We start from the raw sequence: 26853 nt of genomic DNA, 5'->3' as shown, positions 1-26853 counted from the left end.
CTTACAAAAGCCCACAAACAATGACTACATCTCAACTGTCCAGGCTCACATTGCTCACACCCCCATCCTTAGTGCCTACATTATTGTTTGTGTTTTCATGAACAAGTACTTGATGAATAGTTCTCTTGTAAACCCATATGGGCTGGGCACCAAATGGTGTATGACACTGAAATAAATCAATATAAAAAAATCTAAATTACATGAAACACATATGGCCATAGGTCAGTTATTACATGCCCTGCATTCTAAACGGATGTGTGCAGGTGAAGAGCTTTGTGTCTGATTACTTCCTGAAAACACAGGATGCCACAGAGGTGGGGATTTGTTTGAATCTCTTTAAAACTATATACAGCAGGTTGTGAGGAAAAATACTTAGTATTCTGTGAGACACAACATGGGTAATGTCACGAATTGCACCCTATTCCCTAGTGCACTACTTTGGATCAGAGCCCTATGGCCCTGGTCAAAAGTAATGCACTATATAGGGAATAGAGTGCCATTTGTGATACATACATAATTTACATTTGACTCCCATTTGCAAGCTAATCCTAGTATGAATCTCTACTACAAAACCTTCAGTGATCCTCTCTACGTCTGCATGTTCAAAATCATGAGGGGCACCGTGTATTACTTGAAAGGTAAGCGAACAGGTTACACTGTCCCTTTCTCATTGTTTAGCACTCAATTATGCTAATGCTAAGCTGTAGCGAATCCCTGGATCCATACTGTAGGTAGACCTCTATGTAAGTATCAATAAGATGAAATGGATTTGGGTAAAGCATTCCTTTAAAGTGCATTAATAACTGTGTTCTCAGCCCTGCAGCAAGGGTTTGTAAGGCAGGTAAATTACGATTTATTATATTTGATGTTTTTTCATGTGCAATAGCAGTGCAATAACTGTGGTCTGGGATTCCTCAGGGAGGTGTATAACTTTGTGTTGGAGTTCAACAGCAGCCAATCTGAGCTGCAGATGGTGCTCCATGATGCAGGGGGGCTGCCGGGGGAGCCCAACCCCCTCAAGCTCCTTGGCCAGGCCAACGTGGCCTGCGTGGACCTCATGGTGTGGGCTGTCAAAGACGAACAAGGTAATTCATCAGCTATAACAATGTTGATAACTTCATTCTTGCCTTATGTGTTATTACATCATTGACATCGCATAACGTTGTCAACAGGTCAGAGCCATACAGACAGAGTTTGATAATCATCCGTCATTTTGACAACAGCATTCATGCTTGAACGTTAAAAAGGGACATGTCCTGGTGGGCCTTCCATGGTCATGGGCCACTATTTCAGTGCCCCTAGAGATCCGGGGCTTTAACAACTGCTGCCTACCTCCTCTTTCCTCCCTTTACACTCATAGGAGCCGAGAACCTGTGCACCAAACTATCCAAGAAGCTGCAGTCCAAGACCTCCAGTAAAGTCATCATTGCGCACATCTGCTGTCATCATCTGCTGTCTACAGGTAATGTACTCCACCTCCTCCTTTCCCCACTCCCTGTCCCTCCTCCTTTCCCCACTCCCTGTCCCTCCTCCTTTCTCCACTCCCTGTCCCTCCTCCTTTTCCTACTCCCTGTCCCTCCTCCTTTCCCCACTCCCTATCCCTCCTCCTTTCCCCACTCCCTGTCCCTCCTCCTTTTCCCACTTCCTGTCCCTCCTCCTTTCCCCACTCCCTGTCCCTCCTCCTTTTCCCACTCCCTGTCCCTCCTCCTTTCCCCACTCCCTGTCCCTCCTCCTTTTCCCACTCCCTGTCCCTCCTCCTTTCCCCACTCCCTGTCCTTCCTCCTTTCCCCACTCCCTGTCCCTCCTCCTTTTCCCACTCCCTGTCCCTCCTCCTTTCCCCACTCCCTATCCCTCCTCCTTTCTCCACTCCCTGTCCCTCCTCCTTTTCCCACTCCCCGTCCCTCCTCCTTTCCCCACTCCGTCCCTCCTCCTTTCCCCACTCCCTGTCCCTCCTCCTATCATGGCTCTGCTCGCTCTGCTCTGTGTATGTCTGTAGGTTCTGAGACATCTTTTTGAGAGGTTTCCGGTAGTCGGCCCCTCTGCTTTGTGTCAGTCTGTATGGTTAGGGCAGGCCTAATTTCTTCATCCCACTTCCGCAGCTTTTCATCCCGCACCACCTGCTCTCCCTGACTTCTTGTCCGACTCCCACCCGCTCCAGCAAGAACTGGTCCTTAACCCGTCCTCAGTCCTACAAATATTATTTTAAGCATATATGTAAGAAAGCTTGCTTGGCAGCCCGGGCCAAGCAATTTTGTGCCATATAGGCAAGATCAAAATATGCAAAAATAGCCCAGAAATATACCTGAGATTCTCACATGGCCCATTTATCTTAGGCTATCTGTATTGTTGGGCTATGTCAGCCAATAGGCTAGATAGAAAATAGAATACTTGCACTTGACTTGAGTGAGCTACGTTTTGAGCTACATTTTTAGGAGCGGGACGATTGGCAGACAGAGTAAAAATACATGTGTTATTGATAATTATTTCCAGTCAACTTAAATACTACATAGATATATATATACTACATAGATTTCTTCGAAAGACAACTGTGCCATGCTTCTCCGTCCGTGCAGCCTACAGGCTATTTAACTGAGAACACATAATAGGATAGGTGCACCTGTTCTCACATGCCTGGCAAAAGACAGGAGGTGGGCTCCTGAACTTGAAGCAGCAAGAATTCGTCAATTAGTTTTGTGAATATTGCGATAAAGAGGTGATTTTAATATAATAGAAAAGGTATGCAAAACAGAAAGACAACCCTTTCGAAAACAATCTCGCATAGCTTTTAGGAGCAGGACGATTTGCAGGCGTAGACAAATGCATTATTGATATTCAGTCAATGTTGGAGCCTCAACTATAGCTTGTCATAGGAAGCTACTTCCCTTGACAAGACAACTTTGTCATGCTATTGCGCCGATAAAGCCTAGAGGCTATTTAATTGAGACCATACAGAGGCACATTTTATCTCACATGCCCAACATGTGGGGCGGCAGTGTAGCCTAGTGGTTAGAGCGTTGGACTAGTAACCGGAAGGTTGAGAGTTCAAACCCCCGAGCTGACAAGGTACAAAATCTGTCGTTCTGCCCCTGAACAGGCAGTTAACCCACTGTTCCCAGGCCGTCATTGAAAATAAGAATTTGTTCTTAACTGACTTGCCTGGTTAAATAAAGGTAAAAAAAAAAAAAAAAAAGAGAGGAAAGTATAGGCTAGAACTTGAAGCAGCAAAAATTAGCATATGACAGTTTGTGAATAGTGTGACAAAGAGGTGCTTGTAATACAATAGAAAACTCATTCAAACAGAAAGGCAGCCATTTCAAAAATCCGCAGGACAAAAAAAAGATTTACGTTCCAAAGCTTCCTGACCGCAGCATGAAAAAATGCTGATAGCGCCACAATGATCTCTGTTGGGGTCCACGCCCAGTAGTAGCCCACTCTGATCTCTCTCGGTGTCTGTCTGTCTGTAAGGTCTAGGATGCCTGTGTGAGAGATTTCCAGTAGCAGCCCACTCGGCTACCACGTTGCACAGAGACTTTTGGTCCTCGTCAAGTTCTACAAATACAGTACAACCCAGGTATCCATGACTACCAACGCCATACACCACCAAAACATTTAAGAGTGGATTTATATCTACCAGTTACAGGACGACTAATTATCATCTCTTATATGTGAATTAGAGTTTGGAATAGTCTGACCGCGCAGCAGATGCCTTTCAGACCATTAAACACACAGTATAAGTTGCCTGCCGGGCACGTTGGGAAAAACTCAAGAGGTGTTGGTGCTGGGACTGTTGTTCCCAAAATCTCCACAATATAAATCCACTATTTATCAGATGCTCTTGTCCGGAGTGACTTACAAATCAGTGCGTTCACCTAAAACAACAACATATCATGTAAAACAATGACATATCACCATCATTTCAAGTAAAGTATTTGCAATGGAAAGCCAAATCATCACAGCCAAGTCTGTACAGGACAGGAAGAACCAAATTACAGATGCTGTAATCTAATTACTAAATGACATGTTGGGTTGTTACATAGGCTACATGTTCTGGTGAGAACTGTGTCACGTGCCAATCCCATTTGCTGTTGAGCTGTTCCGCTTCAGTGGAGCATATTCCATGTCTGAACAGATCGATACACGGTTTAAGTTATTGATTCCATTTGGCAAAAGCCATGCAGTATGTAACAACTCACTATGACAGTACTACATCTACTAGTCTGCTATTATATCTTGAGACATTTTTTATTTTGACATTTTTGATATCTCTCTCTCTCTCCTGCGCTCTCTCGAAGTGGCGACAGAGATCAGGATTAACTTCCCAACTAATGGTTAAAGTTAGGATTGCGGTTAGGACTCCCACATACACCTGGGAGGCCCCCTCCAATTGATTACTTATAGCATTAAACAACCTTACTCCCTTTCTCTCTATCTCAGGTGTCAAAGTAGAGGCTTTCCTGGCCAGCCTGTCCAACCGTCTCTAAATCTCCCAGGAGAATAACAAGTAAGACACATTTCTGTGTTCTTTTTTAACATGATGATGATGATGATGATGATGAAGATTACTGGGGATATGATGACGAGATCCCTTATTGCCCCTTTTACTGATGTGTCACGAGTCCAACAGAGGGTGGCTCCCCTTCCCGGTCGGGTGGCGCTCGGTGGTCATCGTCACCGGCCTATTAGCTGCCACTGATTGTCTTTCCTCCCCCTCCTTGTATGTTTATTGTTAGCACCTGTTAGGGAATCATTAGTTGGGCTTTATTAGACAGCCGGCCCGCCTGTTTCTTTGTACGGGATTAATTATTGTGACCTTCGGTTATGTAGTAGAGGAACGTGTTTGTTCCTGGTCGTGTATTAAGCTGTACTATTTTCGTCCCCCGTGTTTGGGCATTTTGGTTTTGAGGAACCCTATTACTAATGATAACCCTGCCCATGAATGATTGACACACACTCTGACCAATCCAGTGTTTCTCGCTCTCCCTTTTACTAATGATAACACTACCCATGATTGACAGCCACTCCGACAAATCCGTTGTCTCTCTCTCTCTCCCAGAGAGGCCACCTGATCCTGGACCACACAATCAGGGCGTTGGGTCACATCGTGCTGGCTTTGAGGGACATTCCCCGAGTTATGGAGCCCATCCTACAGCAGAAGTTCTGCCAGCCGCCCTCTCAATGTTCTCATCATAGACCAACTGGGCTGCATGGTCATCACAGGCAATGTGAGTTGTCCATGCACGCACGCACACACTCGCACGCAAACAAATTTCCCCCTCAGTGAATTCACTCCCTTCTTTCTCAGTAAACTCACTTCCCCCTCTCTTCCTCTCTCTCTCTCCATGGCCTTGTGTGGCTCAGTTGGTAGAGCATTAGAGCATGGCACTTGGGTTCGATTTCCACTGGGGCTACCCATACATAAAACATAAAAGTTGTGTGCGGTACTTGTGTATACCGCAGACACTGCTCCCTGGCTGTGATCAATGCTCTGGCCAATATCTAAGTCAATCTCCAGCAGGTGGACCTACTGGTTTATGAGCTGATGATCCATGTGCTGGAGCTATTTGTCCAGCTGGGGGTGGAGGGCAAGAGAGCCACCAAGAGGGACTTGGACAAGGGCCCTGAATTGAAGGTACAAACACACACACACACACACACACACACACACACACACACACACACACACACACACACACACACACACACACACACACACACACACACACACACACACACACACACACACACACACACACACACACACACACACACACGCACGCGCACACTGAGGGCAATAACAGGTGATTGGAGACCACTTTAGAAACATGTTTCATCTGAAGAGTTTTGGCAAATAAATGTTGACTTGAATAAATGAGGTAATACTGTAATAACAAGTGTTTTATAGTGATTTCCCCTCCTCCTCCTTCAGGCATCCAGCAGTGCAGGCAACCTTGTGGTTCTTATTCCAGTCATTGCTGTGGTAAGTACCATTGGCGCTCAAATCACTCATTCGCACTCAGACAGGCATCACGATTGTGCGAGTAGCTGAAGTAAAGGAACGAGTGTGTCTTAGGGGTATTGTCTATCGACGATTGACAGCCATAGTCCTATTTGCTTAGCCTATTTCAATAAATATGTTATGTACAGAACACTAAAGAGGTATGTGGGCCAGACAGAGCAGAGAATTCCACCAAAGCAGCACAAATTGTCTAGTCAGAAAATATTTGTTTTCTCTCTCTCTGTCGAATGCATTTGCATTAGCCTATAGACCATACCTATTTTTTTTTATAACGGACACTCCTTAACTGTATTGTGTCTATCTGTTTACAGTCGATAGGCTATGAATATGACTTTGGGCTATAGGCTACACTTTCATTGTTTTATGCGTGGCTTTCTTCCGATTCAACCATGAATACATCTAACGGAGTTCCTGCTCAAAAAGTTGTCTGAATAGACTAAAAATGTAAAGTAGTCAGGGGACTAACAATAAGAGAGAACAAACCATATCGAATTAAAAGTTTAATCAAGCATATTAAGAAGGAAATCATCCGTGCGGGGCTAGGAAAACTCTCCATGCGAGGTTGAACACCAGATAGCCAATAAACTATCCTCCTACTAAGCTGATTCTAAAAGCTTCAAGACAAGTTCAAGTTATGAACATTAGCCTATTTACCAAATATTCTAGATTCAAAAGGTGTTGTCCTAAAGTTGCCGCTTTCAAAAAGAAGAAGAATGAAAGCCTATAAGCCCAGCAGTGATTCCCCTATATTTATTTAGCAGTAACGGGCCGCCGACACTGCTAATTCTTTGCCATTCCTTAGAAATATAGTTTTTTTAGTTATTTTATTAGAAAAACATTTTCATAGTGGTAAATCATTGTCAGTCTAAACGTATATGACTAACACCAGATATAAACTATGTAGGAAAGATAAAGGAGCTATATACTGTATTTTTCAATAAGATCATCGTTGAAAACTAACAATCACCAATGAAAATATACTGTCAGAAAATCTAACATTAAAAAAATGTCATGGCATGGGGCCTCCCAATTGATTTTGTTATAATGTGTCCTCACTCAAATTGCATGAGAACATGGTAAAATGTGTAGAATTTAAAAAAGGCTAATTTTCTTTCAGCCCAGTTGCAAAATGTGTAGAATTGCAGGAAATTCATTTTTTAAACGGATTTCTTTTCTCTTACATTTCAAAGATGATAGTACAAAAAAATATTTTTTTCTTTGTGTTATCTTTTACCAGATCTAATGATATTATATTCTTCTACATTAATTTCACATTTCAACAAAGTTCAAATTGTTTCCTTTCAAATGGTATCAAGAATATGCATATCCTTGCTTCAGGTCTGAGCTACAGGCAGTTAGATTTGGGTATGTCATTTTCAGCGAAATTGGAAGAAAAGGGTCCGATCCTTAACCAGTCTCCTCCACTTCATCTACACTGATTGAATCAATAAAGGATCATAGGATTCACCTGGTCTGTCTATGTCATGGAAAGAGCAGGTGTTCCTAATGTTTTGTGTATAGTGTATATACGGGCAGCTTCATTAAATAGTCCCCTTAAAACACCTGTCTCAATGTCAACAGTGAAGAGGCGACTCCGGGATGCTGGCCTTCTAGGCAGAGTTGCAAAGAAAAAGCCATTTCTCAGACTGGCCAATAAAAATTAAATATTAAGATGGGCAAAAGAACACAGATACTGGACAGAGGAACTCTGCCTAGAAGACCAGCATCCCGGAGTTGCTTCTTCACTATTGACGTTGAGACTGGTGTTTTGCAGGTACTATTTTTAATAAAGCTACCAGTTGAGGACTTGTGAGGTGTCTGTTTCTCAAACTAGACAGTCTAATGTACTTGTCCTCTTGCTCAGTTGTGCACCGGGGCCTCCCACTCCTCTTTCTATTCTGGTTAGAGACAGTTTGCACTGTTCTGTTGTACACAGCGTTGTACAAGATCTTCAGTTTCTTGGCAATTTCTCCCATGGAACAGCCTTTATTTCTCAGAACAAGAATAGACTGACGAGTCTCAGAAGAAAGGTCTTTGTTTCGGGCCATTTTGAGCTTGTCATCGAACCCACAAATGCTGATGCTCCAAATACTCAACTAGTCTAAAGAATGCCAGTTTTATTGCTTCTTTAATCAGGACAACATTTTTTAGCTGTGCCAACATAATTGCAAAAGGGTTTTCTAGTGATCATTTAGCCTTTTAAAATGATAAACTTGGATTAGCTAACACAACGTGCCATTGGAACACAGGAGTGATGCTTGCTGATAATGTGCCTCTGTATGCCTATGTAGATATTCGATAAACAATCAGCCCTTTGTTTCCAGCTCCAATAGTCATTTTCAACATTAACAATGTCTACACTGTATTTCTGATCAATTTGATGTTATTTTAGTGGACAAAAAGTTAGCTTTTCTTTCAAAAACAAGGACATTTCTAAGTGACCCCAAACTTTTGAATGGTAATGAAAATATATGCATATATAGAGTACCAGTCAAAAGGTTGGACACCTACTCATTCAAGGGTTTTTCTTTATTTTTTACAATTTTCTACATTGTAGAATAATAGTGAAGACATCAACACTATGAAATCACACATATGGAAATATGTAGTAACCAAAAAAGTGTTAAAGTTTTTAGTTTTTATTTGATATTCTTCAAAGTAGCCCTTTGCCTTGATGACAGCTTTCCATACTCTTGGTATTCTCTCAACCAACTTCATTAGGTAGTCACTTGGAATGCATTTCAATTAACAGGTGTGCCTTGTTAAAAGTTAATTTGTGGAATTTCTTTCCTTCTTAATGCGTTTGAGTTAATCAGTTGTGTTGTGACAAGGTAAGGGTGGTATACAGAAGACAGCCCTATTTGGTAAAAGACCAAGTCCATATTATGGCAAGAACTGCTCAAATAAGCAAAGAGAACCGACAGTCCATCATTACTTTAAGACATCATGGTCAGTCAATGCGGAAAATGTTAATAACTTTGAAAAAGTTTCTTCAAGAACAGTCGCAAAAACCATCAAGCACTATGATGATACTGGCTCTCATGAGGACCGTCACAGGAAAGGAAGACCCAGAGAATAAGTTCATTAGAGTTACCAGCCTCAGAAATTGCAGCCCAAACAAATGCTTCACCGACTTCAAGTCACAGACACCTCTCAACATCAATTGTCTAGAGGCAACTGCGTGAATCTGGCCTTCATGGTCGAATTACTGCAAAGAAACCACACAAGCAATGGACATTAGACCGGTGGAAATCTGCCCTTTGGTTTGTTGAGTTCAAATTTGAGATTTTTGTTTCCAACCACAGTGTGAGATGCAGAGTATGTGAACGGATTATCTCTGCAGGTGTGGTTCCCAACGTGAAGCATGGAGGAAGAGGTGTGATGGTGTGGGGGTGCTTTGCTATTGACAATGTCAGTGATTTATTTAGAATTCAAGGCACACTTAACCAGCATGGCTACCACAGCATTCTGCAGCAAAACACCATCCCATCTGGTTTGCACTTAGTGGGACTATCATTTGTTTTTCAACAGGACAATGACCCAACAGGTGCCAGGCTGTGTAAGGGCTATTTGACCAAGAAAGAGAGTGATGGAGTGCAGCCTCAGATTTTTGGTTCCCAAGTGGCGCAGAGGTCTAAGGCACAGCATGCCAGTGCTAGAGGCGTCACTACAGACCCTGGTTCGATTCCAGGCTGTATCACAACCTACCGTGATTGGGTGTCTCACAGGGAGCCGCACAATTGGCCCGGCGTTGTCCGGGTCAGGGGTTGGCTGGAGTAGGCTGTCATTGTAAATAAGAATTTGTTCTTAACTGGCTTGCCTAGTTAATCAAAGGTTTAAAAAAATCTGATGACCTGGTCTCCACAATCACCTATCCTCAACCCAATTTTTTTTTTTTACCTTTCTTTAACTAGGCAAATCAATTAAGAACAAATTCTTATTTACAATGACGGTCTAGGAACAGTGGGTTAACTGCCTTGTTCAGGGGCAGACGACAGATTTTTACCTTGTCAGCTCGGGATTCAATCTTGCAACCTTTCATTTACTGGAACGACGCTCTAACCACTAGGCTACCTGTGGCTACCTGATGGTTTGGGATAAGTTGGATGGCAGACTGAAGGAAAAGCAGCCTACAAGTGCACACCATATGTGGGAACTCCTTCAAGACTATTGGAAAAGCATTCCAGGTGAAGCTGGTTGAGGTTGAAGCTGTCATTGACGCTGTCATCAAGGCAAAGGGTGGCTACTTTGAAGAATGTATAATATAGAATATTTTGTGTGTGTGAGATGGATCTGATGGTGCCATTACATACCAACCCAAAAAGATCTGAGCTCCATCTAATTAGAGTTTAACTCAGCCAACAAATATTTACTCTTTGCTAAATATGTAACTGGGTTTTTATCTTGGAGTGTTTGTTTTCACCCTTTATTGGAAAGCTTACTGTATTTGTACGTTTTCTTTATTTTAACATAATATATGTCATTTTAGCCGATGATTTTATCCAAAGCGACTTAGTCATACATTTGACATATGGGTGGCTACTGGAATCGAACCAACAATCCTGGCATTGCAAGCGCTACCGACTGAGCCAGACCGAACAATTTTGAATTAGGTCATTTTTTTGTATTGCTGAAAATGTACTAGAGAAAAAAAATGTTGCACCTGTATTTTAACTTGTAAAGCCTTTAAATGTTTGTCATACAACACAAAAGCATTTTCAACAGTCTCAAATGCTTTTGTTTATTCTTTTATCTAACATTCTAGACAGAACTTTACATACACAGTAGCTAAACACTTTTCAGAAAATCCAAACATCAAACATTAAAAAAAAACTAAACAAGAAAGTCATGGTCAAATTGACTATGTTGTTTTCCCCTAAAACATTTATTGAATAGCCAAAGCTTAGTGTTTCTATTCGAACAACTTCCACTGTAGATGTATAGAGAGATGGAACATTAACAGACAGCAAATATCAACATTCCTGACTAACCTCTCTCAGACACAAGTTCATACAGTTCGCCATGACAGCTAGTAGTCCGTTTGTAGGATCAGCAGAATTGGTTACCAGGCCAATATTTTTGAAACGCCTTCCTACTTTGGGTGAATGCTAGCTGAAAAGGACATTTAAAAAGATAGTTCATAAAAATAAAAACAAATATTTTGTTAATTAGTCCACTGTTAATACAATCCTAAAAAAAGTATTAATGTTAGTAGGTACATTTTTCTAGATAGAACGATCTACAGAGTTACGAAGCGTTTAGCTCTGTGAGGGGTCGACCACGCGGCCCATGAAGACGAGGCAGTCTGTGCGGTGCTCGTAGATGAGGAAGAGGAATGGCCGGTCTATAACGAATCGTATCTGTGAGGAGAGGGGCATGAAGCCCACCTGGGTCAGGGCCGCAGCCTCCGTCCCCTCCTCGTTCACCGTGATCGTCCCCTGGTGCTTCAACTGGTTGGGAGAGAAGAGAGAGAATCGAGTTATGACCCAATGGTTATCTTATCTAACATTTTAAGATAAAAAGTTATTTGGTTTTGACAGCGTATTGCTGGTGTTAGCATCGAGCAGTGAAAGTTAAGATTGTGGTGTTTGCTCTCTTGGAGGTTTGTTTACCCAGTTAATTGCGATCTTCTCTGAAGTCATCCCAGTGAAGTCACCCCTCTCCTCAAAGAGGTCTGTGAGGCCCATCTCCTTAAGGTTGTCTATAAGGTCATAACTCTGCTCCAGCTTAAACCTGGGGAAGACCACCTCACGCGTCCTTGGGTAGAGACCAATACAGAATATACTCTTTAGACCCATAGAGTGGTTTCAGAAATTATTAATATTCCTTGACTTACTCTACATTATCTCACCCATCTACACACAATACCCCATAATGATCTCACCCATCTACACACAATACCCCATAATGACAAAGGGATTTTTTTTTATAGAAATGTATTGGAAATGAAATACAGAAATATTGAATTTACATAAGTATTCACACCCCTGAGTCAATAGTTTGTAGATGCACTTTTGGCAGTGATTACAGCTGTGAGTCTTTCTGGGTAAGTCTCTACGACCTTTCTACACCTGAAATGTGCAACATTTACCTTTTTTTTTTTTTTTTTCTAAATCTTCACGCAAAACTAGGTTTTCATCTAGGATTTTGCCTGTGCTTAGCTCCATTATGTCTATGCTTGAAAAAATGGAGAGTGCTACTCAGTAAGTGGATTTGCCCATAGCACTTTGTATTCAGATTTGTATTCTGTACAGGCTTTATTCTTTTCACTCTGTTAACTAGGTTAGTATTGTGGAGTAACTATAATGTTGTTGAGCCATCCTTGGTTTTCTCCTATCACAGCCACAGCTCTGTTCCTGTTTTAAAGTCAACATTGGCCTTATGGTGAAAATCCCTGAGCTGTCACCTTCCTCTCCGGCAACTGAGTTAGGAGGAACGCCAATATATTTCTTGTGATTTGTTGTATTGATACATGATCCAAAGTGTAATTTATAACTTCACCATTCTCAAAGGGATATTCAATGTCTGTGTTTGAAATTCACTGCTCGACTGAGGGACCTTAGAGATCATTTTATGTGTGGAGATGTGAGAGATGTGAGAGTCACACAACAAGTAGTAACACAACAAAATCTGGAAAAAGTGAAGGGGTGTGAATACTTTCTGAAGGTACTGTGTCTCTTATCCCATAGCTTCCATAATGTGGTCGTTCTGGCCCTATACTCTAACCTAGTGGTCATCTTTTGTTCATACCGTTACGGTGCTTATTCCTGCTCACCTTGGGCCAGGTCTGTTCACCTTGGGCCAGGTCTGTTCACCTTGGGCCAGGTCTGCTGAAATGTTGGTTAAGTTTTGTCTGGAATGGCCACCTGTTGTCTTGTATGGTCATGTGTGCTGTTCTCTTTTATCGTGTATGCCTGTCAGTCAGTCAGGTTCTTACCTATTGGTCAGATGTGACCAGGTGTGGTCATATGTTCTCACCTGTTGGTCATGTTGCTGAGCCATTTGTTGACCACTGTGGGGGAGATCTCTTGCTCCAGCTTCCTCATGCCGGAGAACTTCCTGGGCAGGGCGATGAGCATGCTGATGTTCCCCACATAGGGGAGCTAGAATAATCATGACGATAATGAAATGACAATCTTTTTTGAGACGGTCTTCATCCATAACCGTCGGTTACACATTTATATGGTAATTGTGCCCGCCCTGTACTGTAGGCCTATATTGCACTGCACTGAATCTTCTTTTTTTTTTAGATATAGCTCACTTCCCTGAACTAAATGTCTACCACCCACCTGTAGGATGTCACACTGCAGTTCATGGTCTGCAGCCGCCAGGTAGTTCCCTTTGTTCTGCATCATTGGCACTCGAACGTTTATCTTCTCATTCACACGGAAGTTCCGGTAGTGAGTCATCTCCTTTGGGAATTTCTGCTCCCACGTACCTGTTTGTGTGGGTGGGGATTTGTTGTTGGTGTGGGTGAGATATTGTTTGGCTTGTGTCAATAAAATGTTTCTACAATTTTCTTACAAAGAGAGGATTTTACGTTTGTTGTTAAAATCTAGGCCTAATGGAAATGTAATATAGACCATAATGTATCACTTTAAAAGATTTGACTTAATGTTGACAAAATATATTCAGAGACAGACAGATACTTGTTGCTTGGTCCATAGAAATGGCATAGTTGAGGCTTATTGCTCTGATGTTATCTTTACCTTTAAAGTAGAGGTAGTTGAGTAGCATCAGCACCATATTGGGGTCCACATTTTTTAGTGGTTCTCTGATCAGTCCTTTGGTCAGTTTCGAGATGCGCCGGTTAGCCTTGACCAGAAACGCCTTGTCCCTGAAGTCCACCGATTGGGGCTCTGCAAAGTAGTATGCCTTGGTGTCTGCCCGGAAACTCGGTTCCACCGCCACCTCCTTTTTCACGTACAGGTCATTAACGGATCGCAGCGTGTACCCGAAATTGCGTCGGAAGAGTCTGTGTGTGAGCTTCCGGAACAGCTTGTGCACCGTGGCGTTGTCGTAGTGATTGCTGGCATTGACGAAATTGGCGAATCCCAGCACCCGGTAGAGCTGAGAATGTGTTCCAGGCCCCGCTCCCAGTGACATCATGCCCATGGCGATGGAGATTCCGGCGGGCGCCAGCAGAATGTTGTGGGTCTGGTTGACGTTGTTCCGAAGGCTGCGGTAGAGGTTGAAGCCAAAGTGGGCGTTGACCACGTTGATTCGTTGGAGGCGTGAGCGGTCGTGAAATAGGCTCAGGAGTCGGGCGCGCCGCGTCTTTGGATCTGAGGGCTCAGCGAAGATGTCGATATACGGAGCGGGAGTTGCGATCTCATCAATCTCATCCCCCTCACTGTAATAATATAAATATTATGAAAATATGGTCATTTAGCAGAAGTGTTTAATCCAAAATGATTTACACAGTCAATCAAACCCACAAGCATGCACTATGCTCCAAACACTGCAACCAATGGATTTTGTGTCTATGGAGCGTCCCAGTGCTTAAATCCCTTGACATCGTTACAGGATTAGTAAGTGTGTATCACCTACCTGTAGTCGTCCCCTCCCTCAGCCAGGATTTTGTCAAAGTCGATGTAGTCTTCGTCCTCAAAGCCTTCCAGGGGCAGATCATTGGTCACCGTGTTCTCTTTGTGGAACTCCAGAGGAATGTTCTCCATGTCCAGAGCTCCACCCTGGCCGAGGCCTCGTGGGTCCGGCTCAGTGTTTGGGGTCGGACTCTGGTCATAGAAGCTGAAGTGAGAGGCCAGGTCCTTGACCCCGGCGAGAGAGGGGCCGACAAGGACACAGGACACAGCGATGACCGTGACAACCCACATCCTGACACGGACACAGCAGACAAGATATAGAAGGCATGTATTCATCTAGAACAAACCACCGTCAACATCACGACAGACAGAGCCCGAGGAGATTGATCAAACTTTTCTATTGTGACTCAAAATAACCTAAAACCAGTGTTTCTAGTCTTCAGCAAAGGCATGAGTCACGACCCACCATTTGAGAAACACTGACCTAAGGTATTTATCAAGAACCATGATCAATATCAATAGCAACATGCTTAGCCTTCTTTTAGTTGAAGACATACACACTAGAGAACATCCCAAAAAGTATTCTGCAGTTGTTCAAAACTCGCAAACATTTCTGCTTAATTTCAGAGGAACTTTTCAGTTAATAAATAGGAGTTATGTACGAACGTGACAGTGATCGTCTTTATCTTGTTAGGATTCACGTATTTGACGGCAGTCAGTCAAGTACTCTAAAATGGCTTACCTGTGCTTTCTCTGTGATTGCAGGAACTGGTCTGTTTGCAACACTGTGAAGAAAGAGCAGAAAGCCCAAACTGAACTTTGATGTCCTCTTACCCTGAACAAATAGCTCAGATCAAACAACAAAGTGTACAAAGTGCTGGATCCGTCTGAAATCTTTAACTCTGCCCCAGTCACTTGATCACTTAATACCGTATCTGTATTTTGTGGACGAATTTTGTCCATTGAACTGGTAACTTTAATTGATACGTTGACGGTAATTATTGGAGATTACACAGTTTTATATGTTTAATCACGAATACAGTAAAAATGTGCTATTTTGTGAAGAAAAAAAGTTTGACATGTTAATGATATGCCCATACATTGTTACTCTAGATTTTACAATGCCAATGCAATACAGATTCACTGGCCTTCATTGGAAAAATGGCACTGTGGACCACTGAACAGGCATTCTATTTTTGCTCTATTATAGTGGCCCAATATAGTAGACATCAATCAAGTGCACAAGGCTACATGTGTGCAAAAATAACGTTCACTGAGTAAAACATTAAATAATCCCCCCTCACTCACACACAAGTATCAAGTTCAATACAACAAAAGCAATATCTTCGGGCACATGATTACTTTGTACACTTTCTGCCTGTGGACATCTGTTCTACATAGTGCCAGCAGAGCATGATACCCTTTGTTGGCATAATTGATCTCTTTTAGGCAGAGAGTACACCTGACATACCCCTTTTCATCCACTGTATTGAAAAAGTGAGAAAGAGGGAAAGTGTGTGGGGTTCCTTTCACCTGTATAGTGGCATCCAGCTTAAGCCAGGCCCAGCTCCAGCTACACTTGATCCCTGAATCCACTTGTTTAATAAGCAAAGTCTAATTTTCACCTCATTCTCTCATTCTGAAAATTAACCACATAGTGTAGTAGTTCACAGATAGTAGTTAGTTCATTAGCTAGTTAACAAGTTAACATTTCACACAGATTGCCAAGGTCCAGTAAGCAACTAACACGTTATAACTTGAGGAATGGCAAGGAGTCAGAAACCAGTTAATACTATAGCGAATTGGTTAGGTTACTAATGTTAGCTCATTTGATGTTGTAACCTTAGCTAGCTAACGTTAGATATCTGAATTTATTAACCAGCAAATTTTCACACCATAAACTGAATTATTTGATCAGTTAAGTTGGCTAATGTTGCTCAACATTTCTCTGGCTAGCTAACGGAGAATTTGATCCAGCTAGCAAGATACTGTAACGACTCTGGGTTTATAAGCGCGGAAATCGACTCTGTCGTTCGATCATGCTTTTGCGGCACAGTTGATAGCGCGCCGGACCCCGGGCTCGAAGGTCGAGGGTTCGAGACCTACTCCCTGCTGTTTCATTACAATACTTAACAATGCTAACAATACTTGTTCCACCACACTTTCTCCCTCTCCTCAAACTTTCCAAATACTAGTTGTTTTTCGATTACAGCTCATGAAGTACACTTCATCACCTGTTTCTTCTTTCTTCAGTCGCGTGATGCATTCTGTTGTTATGAGAATGATTGGCTGACCCTTGGATACAGCCAGTATTGCTCCAAACTTCTCATCGGATATATACGAATCATGTAGGTCACCTATTTTGGATTCAAAATTTCGCCGAAAGGTTACTAGTTTGCATCTCCGTTGTTGTCATGGCCTTTGCTGTGGAGGGCTTGGGTCTGTGGCCAGAGGAGTGGTATGAGGGAGTGTGTGAGATCGCCACCAAGTCTCCTCTCCTGATCTTCCCCAGCGGTGAACCGCTCCACTCCAAGAGTACAACTCTGCCAGACACACACAAAGACCAGCACAGTCAGGTGGTCAAGTCACCTACCCTAAATAATTACATTTACATTTACATTTAAGTCATTTAGCAGACGCTCTTATCCAGAGCGACTTACAAATTGGTGAATTCACCTTTTGACATCCAGTGGAACAGCCACTTTACAATAGTGCATCTAAATCATTTAAGGGGGGTGAGAAGGATTGCTTTATCCTATCCTAGGTATTCCTTGAAGAGGTGGGGTTTCAGGTGTCTCCGGAAGGTGGTGATTGACTCCGCTGTCCTGGCGTCGTGAGGGAGTTTGTTCCACCATTGGGTGGCCAGAGCAGCGAACAGTTTTGACTGGGCTGAGCGGGAACTGTACTTCCTCAGTGGTAGGGAGGCGAGCAGGCCAGAGGTGGATGAACGCAGTGCCCTTGTTTGGGTGTAGGGCCTGATCAGAGCCTGGAGGTACTGGGGTGCCGTTCCCCTCACAGCTCCGTAGGCAAGCACCATGGTCTTGTAGCGGAGGCGAGCTTCAACTGGAAGCCAGTGGAGAGAGCGGAGGAGCGGGGTGACGTGAGAGAACTTGGGAAGGTTGAACACCAGACGGGCTGCGGCGTTCTGGATGAGTTGTAGGGGTTTAATGGCACAGGCAGGGAGCCCAGCCAACAGCGAGTTGCAGTAATCCAGACGGGAGATGACAAGTGCCTGGATTAGGACCTGTGCCGCTTCCTGTGTGAGGCAGGGTCGTACTCTGCGGATGTTGTAGAGCATGAACCTACAGGAACGGGCCACCGCCTTGATGTTAGTTGAGAACGACAGGGTGTTGTCCAGGATCACGCCAAGGTTCTTAGCGCTCTGGGAGGAGGACACAATGGAGTTGTCAACCGTGATGGCGAGATCATGGAACGGGCAGTCCTTCCCCGGGAGGAGGAGCAGCTCCGTCTTGTCGAGGTTCAGCTTGAGGTGGTGATCCGTCATCCACACTGATATGTCTGCCAGACATGCAGAGATGCGATTCGCCACCTGGTCATCAGAAGGGGGAAAGGAGAAGATTAATTGTGTGTCGTCTGCATAGCAATGATAGGAGAGACCATGTGAGGTTATGACAGAGCCAAGTGACTTGGTGTATAGCGAGAATAGGAGAGGGCCTAGAACAGAGCCCTGGGGGACCCCAGTGGTGAGAGCGCGTGGCGAGGAGACAGATTCTCGCCACGCCACCTGGTAGGAGCGACCTGTCAGGTAGGACGCAATCCAAGCGTGGGCCGCGCCGGAGATGCCCAACTCGGAGAGGGTGGAGAGGAGGATCTGATGGTTCACAGTATCGAAGGCAGCCGATAGGTCTAGAAGGATGAGAGCAGAGGAGAGAGAGTTAGCTTTAGCAGTGCGGAGCGCCTCCGTGATACAGAGAAGAGCAGTCTCAGTTGAATGACTAGTCTTGAAACCTGACTGATTTGGATCAAGAAGGTCATTCTGAGAGAGATAGCGGGAGAGCTGGCCAAGGACGGCACGTTCAAGAGTTTTGGAGAGAAAAGAAAGAAGGGATACTGGTCTGTAGTTGTTGACATCGGAGGGATCGAGTGTAGGTTTTTTCAGAAGGGGTGCAACTCTCGCTCTCTTGAAGACGGAAGGGACGTGGCCAGCGGTCAGGGATGAGTTGATGAGCGAGGTGAGGTAAGGGAGAAGGTCTCCGGAAATGGTCTGGAGAAGAGAGGAGGGGATAGGGTCAAGCGGGCAGGTTGTTGGGCGGCCGGCCGTCACAAGAAGCGAGATTTCATCTGGAGAGAGAGGGGAGAAAGAGGTCAGAGCACAGGGTAGGGCAGTGTGAGCAGAACCAGCGGTGTCGTTTGACTTAGCAAACGAGGATCGGATGTCGTCGACCTTCTTTTCAAAATGGTTGACGAAGTCATCTGCAGAGAGGGAGGAGGGGGGGGGGGAGGGGGAGGAGGATTCAGGAGGGAGGAGAAGGTGGCAAAGAGCTTCCTAGGGTTAGAGGCAGATGCTTGGAATTTAGAGTGGTAGAAAGTGGCTTTAGCAGCAGAGACAGAGGAGGAAAATGTAGAGAGGAGGGAGTGAAAGGATGCCAGGTCCGCAGGGAGGCGAGTTTTCCTCCATTTCCGCTCGGCTGCCCGGAGCACTGTTCTGTGAGCTCGCAATGAGTCGTCGAGCCACGGAGCGGGAGGGGAGGACCGAGCCGGCCTGGAGGATAGGGGACATAGAGAGTCAAAGGATGCAGAAAGGGAAGAGAGGAGGGTTGAGGAGGCAGAATCAGGAGATAGGTTGGAGAAGGTATGAGCAGAGGGAAGAGATGATAGGATGGAAGAGGAGAGAGTAGCGGGGGAGAGAGAGCTAAGGTTGGGACGGCGCGATACCATCCGAGTAGGGGCAGTGTGGGAAGTGTTGGATGAGAGCGAGAGGGAAAAGGATACAAGGTAGTGGTCGGAGACTTGGAGGGGAGTTGCAATGAGGTTAGTGGAAGAACAGCATCTAGTAAAGATGAGGTCGAGCGTATTGCCTGCCTTGTGAGTAGGGGGAAGGTGAGAGGGTGAGGTCAAAAGAGAAGAGGAGTGGAAAGAAGGAGGCAGAGAGGAATGAGTCAAAGGTAGACGTGGGGAGGTTAAAGTCGCCCAGGACTGTGAGAGGTGAGCCGTCCTCAGGAAAGGAGCTTATCAAGGCATCAAGCTCATTGATGAACTCTCCGAGGGAACCTGGAGGGCGATAAATGATAAGTATGTTAAGCTTGAAAGGGCTGGTAACTGTGACAGCATGGAATTCAAAGGAGGCGATAGACAGATGGGTAAGGGGAGAAAGAGAGAATGACCACTTGGGAGAGATGAGGATCCCGGTGCCACCACCCCGCTGACCAGAAGCTCTCGGGGTGTGCGAGAACACGTGGGCGGACGAAGAGAGAGCAGTAGGAGTAGCAGTGTTATCTGTGGTGATCCATGTTTCCGTCAGTGCCAAGAAGTCGAGGGACTGGAGGGAGGCATAGGCTGAGATGAAGTCTGCCTTGTTGGCCGCAGATCGGCAGTTCCAGAGGCTACCGGAGACCTGGAACTCCACGTGGGTCGTGCGCGCTGGGACCACCAGATTAGGGTGGCCGCGGCCACGCGGTGTGGAGCGTTTGTATGGTCTGTGCAGAGAGGAGAGAACACGGATAGATAGACACATAGTTGACAGGCTACAGAAGAGGCTACGCTAATGCAAAGGAGATTGGAATGACAAGTGGACTACACGTCTCGAATGTTCAGAAAGTTAAGCTTACGTAGCAAGAATCTTATTGACTAAAATGATTGAAATGATACAGTACTGCTGGAGTAGGCTAGCTGGCAGTGGCTGCGTTGTTGACTTTGTAGGCTAGCTGGCAGTGGCTGCGTTGTTGACACTACACTAATCAAGTCGTTCCGTCGAGTGTAATAGTTTCTACAGTGCTGCTATTCGGGGGCTAGCTGGCTAGCTGGCTAGCTAGCAGTGTTGAATACGTTACGTTACGTTACGTTAAAAGAACGACAATAGCTGGCTAGCTAACCTAGAATAATGGCACCTGTATGTTTATTGCAACTCTACTTGTCCCCTTTCGAAGTCTTAACTTTACCTGTCTCCTTTCTGTGTGTATAACTACCTGTCTATCACCAAGGCCGAGTTTAGTGACCTACAATCCACCATCATCAACTTGTTAGATCCCTCCCCTGAAGGATCTGCTCTGATCAACAAACTAGACTTCGCCATGTCAACGTACCTACTGTCTGTTTACTGGCTAGAGTACATGAGGTGATGTTCCGGTACTTTGAGGACAAAGCCATCCAGAAGGACAAATCGGGTGGGTGTAATTTACTATTATGGATCCCAGCTACTCCATCTATTATTATTACTCCATCTATTATGGATCTACTCTTCCTGGGGTCCAGCAAAATTAAGGCAATTTATACAATTTTAAAACATTACAATACATTCACAGATGTCACAACACACCCTGTGTGCTCTCAGGCCCCTACTCCACCACTACCACATATCTACATTATTAAATCCATGTGAATGTATAGTGCATGTGCATGTGTGTGTGTGTGTGTGTGTGTGTGTGTGTGTGTGTGTGTGTGTGTGTGTGTGTGTGTGTGTGTATGTGTGTGCGTGCTTGTGCGTGTTGTGTATGCATGTGTCTGTGCCAATGTTTGTGTTGCTTCACAGTCCCCTCTGTTCCATAAGGTGTTTTTTAATCTGTTTTTTTTTCAATCTAATTTTACTGCTTGCATCAGTTACTTGATGTGGAATAGAGTTCCATGTAGTCAAGGGATCTATGTAGTACTGTGTGTTTCCCATAGTCTGTTCTGGACTTGGGGACTGTGAATGTGGCATGTCTTGTGGGGTATGCATGGGTGTCTGAGCTGTGTGCCAGTAGTTTAGACAGACAGCTCGGAGCATTCAAGATATTAATACCTCTCATGAATAAAAGTAGTGATGAAGTCAATCTCTCCTCCACTTTCATCCAGGAGAGATTGACATGCATATTATTAATATTAGATCTCTGTGTACATCCATGGGCCAGACGTGCTGCCCTGTTCTGAACCAATTGAAAGTCCTTTTTTTTTGTGGCACCTGACCATGGGACTGAGCAGTAGTCAAGGTGCGACAAAACCAGGGCCAGTAGGACCTGCCTTGTTGATAGTGTTGTTAAGAAGGCAGAGAATCACTTTATTATAAACAGACTTCTCCCCATCTTAGCTACTACTGCATCAATATGTTTTGACCATTACAGTTTACCAACTAGTGTTACTCCAAGCAGTTTAGTCATCTCAATTTGCTACATTTTTCACGTTATTTATTACAAGATTTTAGTTGACATGTAAAGATTTAGTGAGCGTTTTGTTCCAAATATAAATGCTTTTTGTTTTAGAAATATTTAGGACTAATTTATTCCTTGCCACCCACTCTGAAACTAACTACAGCGCTTTGTTGAGTGTTGCAGTCATTTCAGTCGCTGTAGTAGCTGACGTGTATAGTGTTGAGTCATCCGCGTACACAGAAACTCTTTACCCTTTACTCAGTCAGTGGCATGTCGTTAGTAAAGATTGAAAAAAAGCAAGGGGTCTAAACAGCTACACTGTTATCTGTGTTATAATGTTTTATCTTGATTGTATATACTTTTTTTGCTCCTCGTGAGGTAGATGACCAGGTTTTTTTTTCTGTTTCTGATTCAATGTATCATTAGGTTCGATGCAGTGTGTGATCTGTGTTGCTGATAAAATCTTCGATGTCTTCCTCAAAATTATGGCTGAAAAAGGTAGGTGTGCTCTTGACCTTTTCACATATGAGTTCCAAATATCTCCAAGGGTCGTCCCAGCGTGAGTTTTTTTTATACGTGATGTCAAAATGCGCTCACTATTCCAACATGCGATTGTCACTCGTCAGGACAGTTAATCCGTGCTGCCCTCAAACTAAGGCACTCTGCCTGTTTTTTATTTATAGGCTGTTTCATATTGTCAATTTCAAGTTGTGTTTTCTAACAACAGTTTGAATTGAGGTGTGTTCCGCCTCCTCATTAATTCACAGAAAAGTAGGCCATTTCACTTTTGTGGACAATACATTTTTGGGGGGCATTACTGAGCCTGAAAAACTTCCCCAAGCACTTCGCCATTGTTTACGCAGATCAAGTATGCAGACATTTGAGTATCTCCAGTCAGATCAGAACCTGCATAAACTTTTCACATTTTCCGGCTGGTGCCCGATTCGCCTTCATTGTTGTTTTCATTACTACATGATAATAACTTTGGAGATGTGTGCGTTTCTATCAAAGTAAATGCCTTATTACGTTATAATAGTTTCTGTATGTCATTTCTCCTGTTGCTCACTGTATGTGTTGAGCATAATATATTTGTGTGTATTCCTTGTAACCGCGGACACGCAAGGTAACATTACTAACTTCGTGACATTTACGGTGTTATACTCAGTCGTGCTTATGTAGCTACATTCTTCTATTAGATCTGTAAAACAATGCTAATTGCGGCATGGAAATATTAGTTGTGTTACCTTTTGAAGCGGCCCTGGCCTTATGACCATGGCTTGTTTTCATTTGGCCTGTTTAGCATAGCTCTGTTCTGCCCCCTTGTGGAGCTCAACAGTTATTGTTTCTTACTGTCATAACTCATTTGTGATTTTGTCAATGTAATACATTATTTTTATGGCAGTGTTATTACGTTACCTCTTTCAAATATTGTTTTATTGCTATATCCTGAAATTGTATTCTAATGAATAATTCCTCTTTATTCTGTACTTTCAGAAACCACAAACAGTATTTGCCAATATCATAACTGGAGCTGGACATCTTTGGAGCTGAAGACTGAGGCCAGCTTTTGTATGCTAACGTACACTCCTTAACAGTTGTACTGGATGAAAACACAGCATGAAAACACATAGGCCAATATGTAATAGTCATCTATTTTATTAAACTATTGGTGAACAACAACAAGTTTTACTAATGGAAAAAAACTGCAAGAAAAGACTGACAACTTATGAATATGCATAACCGATAATTCATATTCATGCAGTGATTGAAAAACAACTGCATTCCCCCCCCCCCCCCACCTCTAAGCATAGTATCATGGCAGATTACCGTTCCAGTCACCTGTCAAGTCAGTCGGTAATTGCTGCAGATGCGCTCAATAATGCTTTATAAGGGCACAAAGCGAGACCCAAATGCAGACACGGGAGCCAGAAGGTTGAGCTCTGATATTTATTATAACAAAAGGGGTAGGCAAAAGGCAGGTCGGGGACAGTCGAGGGTTCATAACCAGGTTAAGAGTCCAAACAGTACCAGGGGATCGGCAGGTTCGAGGTCAGGACAGGGAGAGTGGTCAGGCAGGTGGGTTCGGCATCAGGACAGGCAAGGGTCAAAACCAGGAGGGCTAGGAAAAAACAGAGACTGGGGAAAATAGGAGCAAGGAAAAACACTGGTTGACTTGGAAAACAAGACGAACTGGCACAGAGAGACAGGAAACACAGGGATAAATACACCAGGGATAATAAGCGACACATGGAGGGGTTTGGAGACAAGCACAAGGACAGGTGAAACAGATCAGGGTGTGACAGCTTAACCATATGATACTCCCAAAGCATGGTGAAACACAGAGGTGTGTCACAAGCTCAACACATATACTTTGGCAACCTTTTCTGCTTCCTTCTAATGGTGGCAGCCAGGCAGACTTTGCAGTGCCTCCGTGTGTGACTACCTTGAGCAGCAGTTTGAGGGACTTTGCAGGGAAATAAAGTGCAGTGAGGCGTAGGGGATTGCCCGCAGCAGGGCGACCCCCAGTGGATGGGTGCCGAGAGGTGTGGTGCTCCTCCAGCAGCTCTCTCATGAGTTCTCGCTGTACTTGGAAGGTAACTTACTTTACCTATGGGGGAGAGGGAGGATGATGAGGCAGTGGATAGGTGGGTGAGACACTATAATTGCAAAATGGAACTGTATGTGATGTGCGTGAACTGTACGTTAAATTTTTTTTAAATGACCTTGTTCAGTAATCATCTCACCTGTTAGTTGGCGATTAACTATGTGGCCATCAAGGGCAGCAGTGCCGATCAGATGGAAAATTATCTTCTTGGTAGTTTTCAGAGCGCTTTCCACAAAGCTGTTTATCATGTCCGTTTTATCCGCTGCCCCCGTTTTGAGGTTATAGTCAAGCACACAGTCTGGTTTGATGTTTCTCTCTCCTGTCAGGTGGTCCACCTTGGTTGGCCAACATGGTTGCTGTATGGACAGTGGAGAGGACACGGACGTCTCGTTTGTCATGCCACTTTACTGCCAGCTGTTGACCGTTCTCCTTGAACTCCAGCCACCCCTCTGCTGCATCCGAATGCCGGCATCCCCTTCCTGTTTGACCTGACTGCCACAGGCCCCTGTGCTGTTGGAGAGCAGATGCTGGAAGAGTGTGAGACTGCTGTACCAACTGTCTACATACAAAGTGTGACCCTTGCTGAGATGAGGAGCCAGCATGGTCATCACCAGTGACCCGGACACCCCAGGCCCCTCATAATGTTGGATGTCAGTGGTGGACCCTGTATAGACTATAATATCCTGGACAAATCCTGTCTTCACGTCGCACATGACAAAGAACTTGACCCCAAACCTGTGCCTTTTGGAGGAAATACATGGACGGAAGACCAGCCTACCCTTCCATAACATCAGGGACTTTTCTTATTTTGTGTGACGGGTCATTTAGGTTGGCAGTAGCATTGTTGACGAAATGCAGGCATCGCAGCAGAACTAGGAAGTGGTCTTTGGAAAAGATGGTGGCAAAGAAGGGAGTTGCAAACAGGATCTGTGCTCCAGTATTCTCTTAGGGAGTTCTTCTTTACTATTCCCATGAGAAGAACTGTCACCAGGAAGGTATACATTTCACTAATTGTGGTTGTCCCAGCCACTCCTGGCTCTCTCTTCTCCTGTAGCTCCAAGGCATAGCGATTGGTCTCCTCTACTATGTCTCCCACCAGCTTCTTTGTCAGAAACAGCTTGAAGCACTCTTCCTCAGAGGGAAATGGCAAGAGGCTTTGCACTTCAGACTGGGACTCAAAGCAAACAGCAGGGCAGGGAGGGGTGAAATTGCTTTCACTTACCATAGACCTCCTGTACTTCATCCACTGTCGGTCTGCCTCCATCACCACCAGCATCTTCAAAGGGACCTGGGACTTCGTCAGTGGACAAGGGGTCCTCAGATTCAGGGTTCTCAATGGCTACAAGGTTGGGGGGCAGCTCCTCACTGTCACTGTCAGAATCTGATTCCTGACTTTCAGACTCACTGTCAGAATTGATTAAAAAAATCTCCATAATTTCCCCATTTGTGAAGGAGATTGCTAATGCTACAGCTTAGCCTACTAACTACATAAACAACAACACTGAATGGCTCAGAGTGGGAGTCAGAGGTTATGTGATTGACTGCCGACACATCCCTAAACAGTGTTAAATGCTGACTGTTGCGTCAATCGAAACTGGACGTTCTAAATAAGCGCTCTAATCAGACCGGTTTGACCGTACGTTGTAGAACGATCACACCTGTTTGTTGTTCCGTGTGAAAAGGTTAATACCAAATGTTGCTTTGGTTTTGAAGATATTTTCAGATATTACATGTTTAAAATTAAGTCAGAAAGTCATTTTCATTTGAAGTTAAAGTGTACTGTTTCCTAGCTAGCTAATGTTAGCTGGCTGGCCAGTCAACTAATGTTATGTGTATAATCAAGTGAATATTTATGATGTCACTGCGACAACTATCGCTAGACGTAGCTGGTAATTTGCTCTAGCTATCTACTCCGATTTCAGAGCACTCTCGTCTGAGTGTTAACGAATACATTACGTTAGCGAATACACCATTTAGTTCGAGGAATGTTAGGACTGCTGTCCTAACATTTAAAAGGGCAAATTTCAACGAGGAGGTGACGATCACCACGCTGGAATGGTGAATTTCAACAAGACCAGCCAGAATACAGCACAAGCTGATTATGGCAACTTAGTATGAACTTTGAATGATTATTCACTAAAGAAGTGATACATCCTAGACGTCGAGTTATCAGCTGGGTTCTTCATGATGATCATGATGTTCTTCATGATGCTCTCTGCGCTTTTAACGGACCTCTGAGACTATCACAGTGCAGGTGCATTTATACGGAGACTTGATTACACACAGGTGGATTGTATTTGTCATCATTAGTCATTTAGGTCAACATTGGATCATTCAGAGATCCTCACTGAACTTCTGGAGAGAGTTTGCTGCACTGAAAGT

General features: G+C 44.1%; 2 protein-coding genes across 4 annotated transcripts; one reads left to right on the top strand and one right to left on the bottom strand.

Annotated features, from left to right (window-relative positions):
- LOC135545791 (phosphatidylinositol 4-kinase alpha-like) lies at positions 1–26853 on the top strand. 3 transcript variants are annotated; one of them, XM_064973687.1, is made up of 7 exons: positions 1–1085; positions 1361–1462; positions 4435–4501; positions 5054–5222; positions 5513–5629; positions 5927–5977; positions 22293–22364. In XM_064973687.1, exons 1-3 carry the CDS (start codon positions 971–973, stop codon positions 4479–4481), a joined length of 264 nt encoding a protein of 87 aa, XP_064829759.1. In that variant the 5' UTR covers positions 1–970; the 3' UTR covers positions 4482–4501; positions 5054–5222; positions 5513–5629; positions 5927–5977; positions 22293–22364. The 3 variants fall into 3 exon arrangements, 2 of the variants coding, with proteins under 2 accessions (XP_064829759.1, XP_064829751.1); XM_064973679.1 differs by lacking the exons at positions 1–1085; positions 1361–1462; positions 4435–4501; ... (1 more) ...; positions 5513–5629; positions 5927–5977 and adding exons at positions 19647–20906; positions 23361–23435; positions 24798–26853; XR_010456510.1 differs by lacking the exons at positions 1–1085; positions 1361–1462; positions 4435–4501; ... (1 more) ...; positions 5513–5629; positions 5927–5977 and adding exons at positions 23361–23505; positions 24798–26853 and having other exon boundaries at positions 20978–22364.
- Positions 10732–15430, bottom strand: serpind1 (serpin peptidase inhibitor, clade D (heparin cofactor), member 1). Its single transcript, XM_064973667.1, has 7 exons — positions 15305–15430; positions 14567–14854; positions 13726–14369; positions 13306–13454; positions 12995–13119; positions 11629–11773; positions 10732–11466 (listed from the first exon to the last, which is right to left on the bottom strand). The coding sequence occupies exons 2-7, from the start codon at positions 14851–14853 to the stop codon at positions 11275–11277; spliced, it is 1542 nt and encodes a 513-aa protein (XP_064829739.1). The 5' UTR covers position 14854; positions 15305–15430; the 3' UTR covers positions 10732–11274.

The sequence above is a fragment of the Oncorhynchus masou genome, chromosome 1, assembly GCF_036934945.1.
Source record: "Oncorhynchus masou masou isolate Uvic2021 chromosome 1, UVic_Omas_1.1, whole genome shotgun sequence".
Taxonomy (NCBI): Eukaryota; Metazoa; Chordata; class Actinopteri; order Salmoniformes; family Salmonidae; genus Oncorhynchus; species Oncorhynchus masou.
The sequence above is the reverse complement of the archived record's forward strand: the minus strand, read 5'-3'. Positions and strand labels throughout refer to the sequence as shown.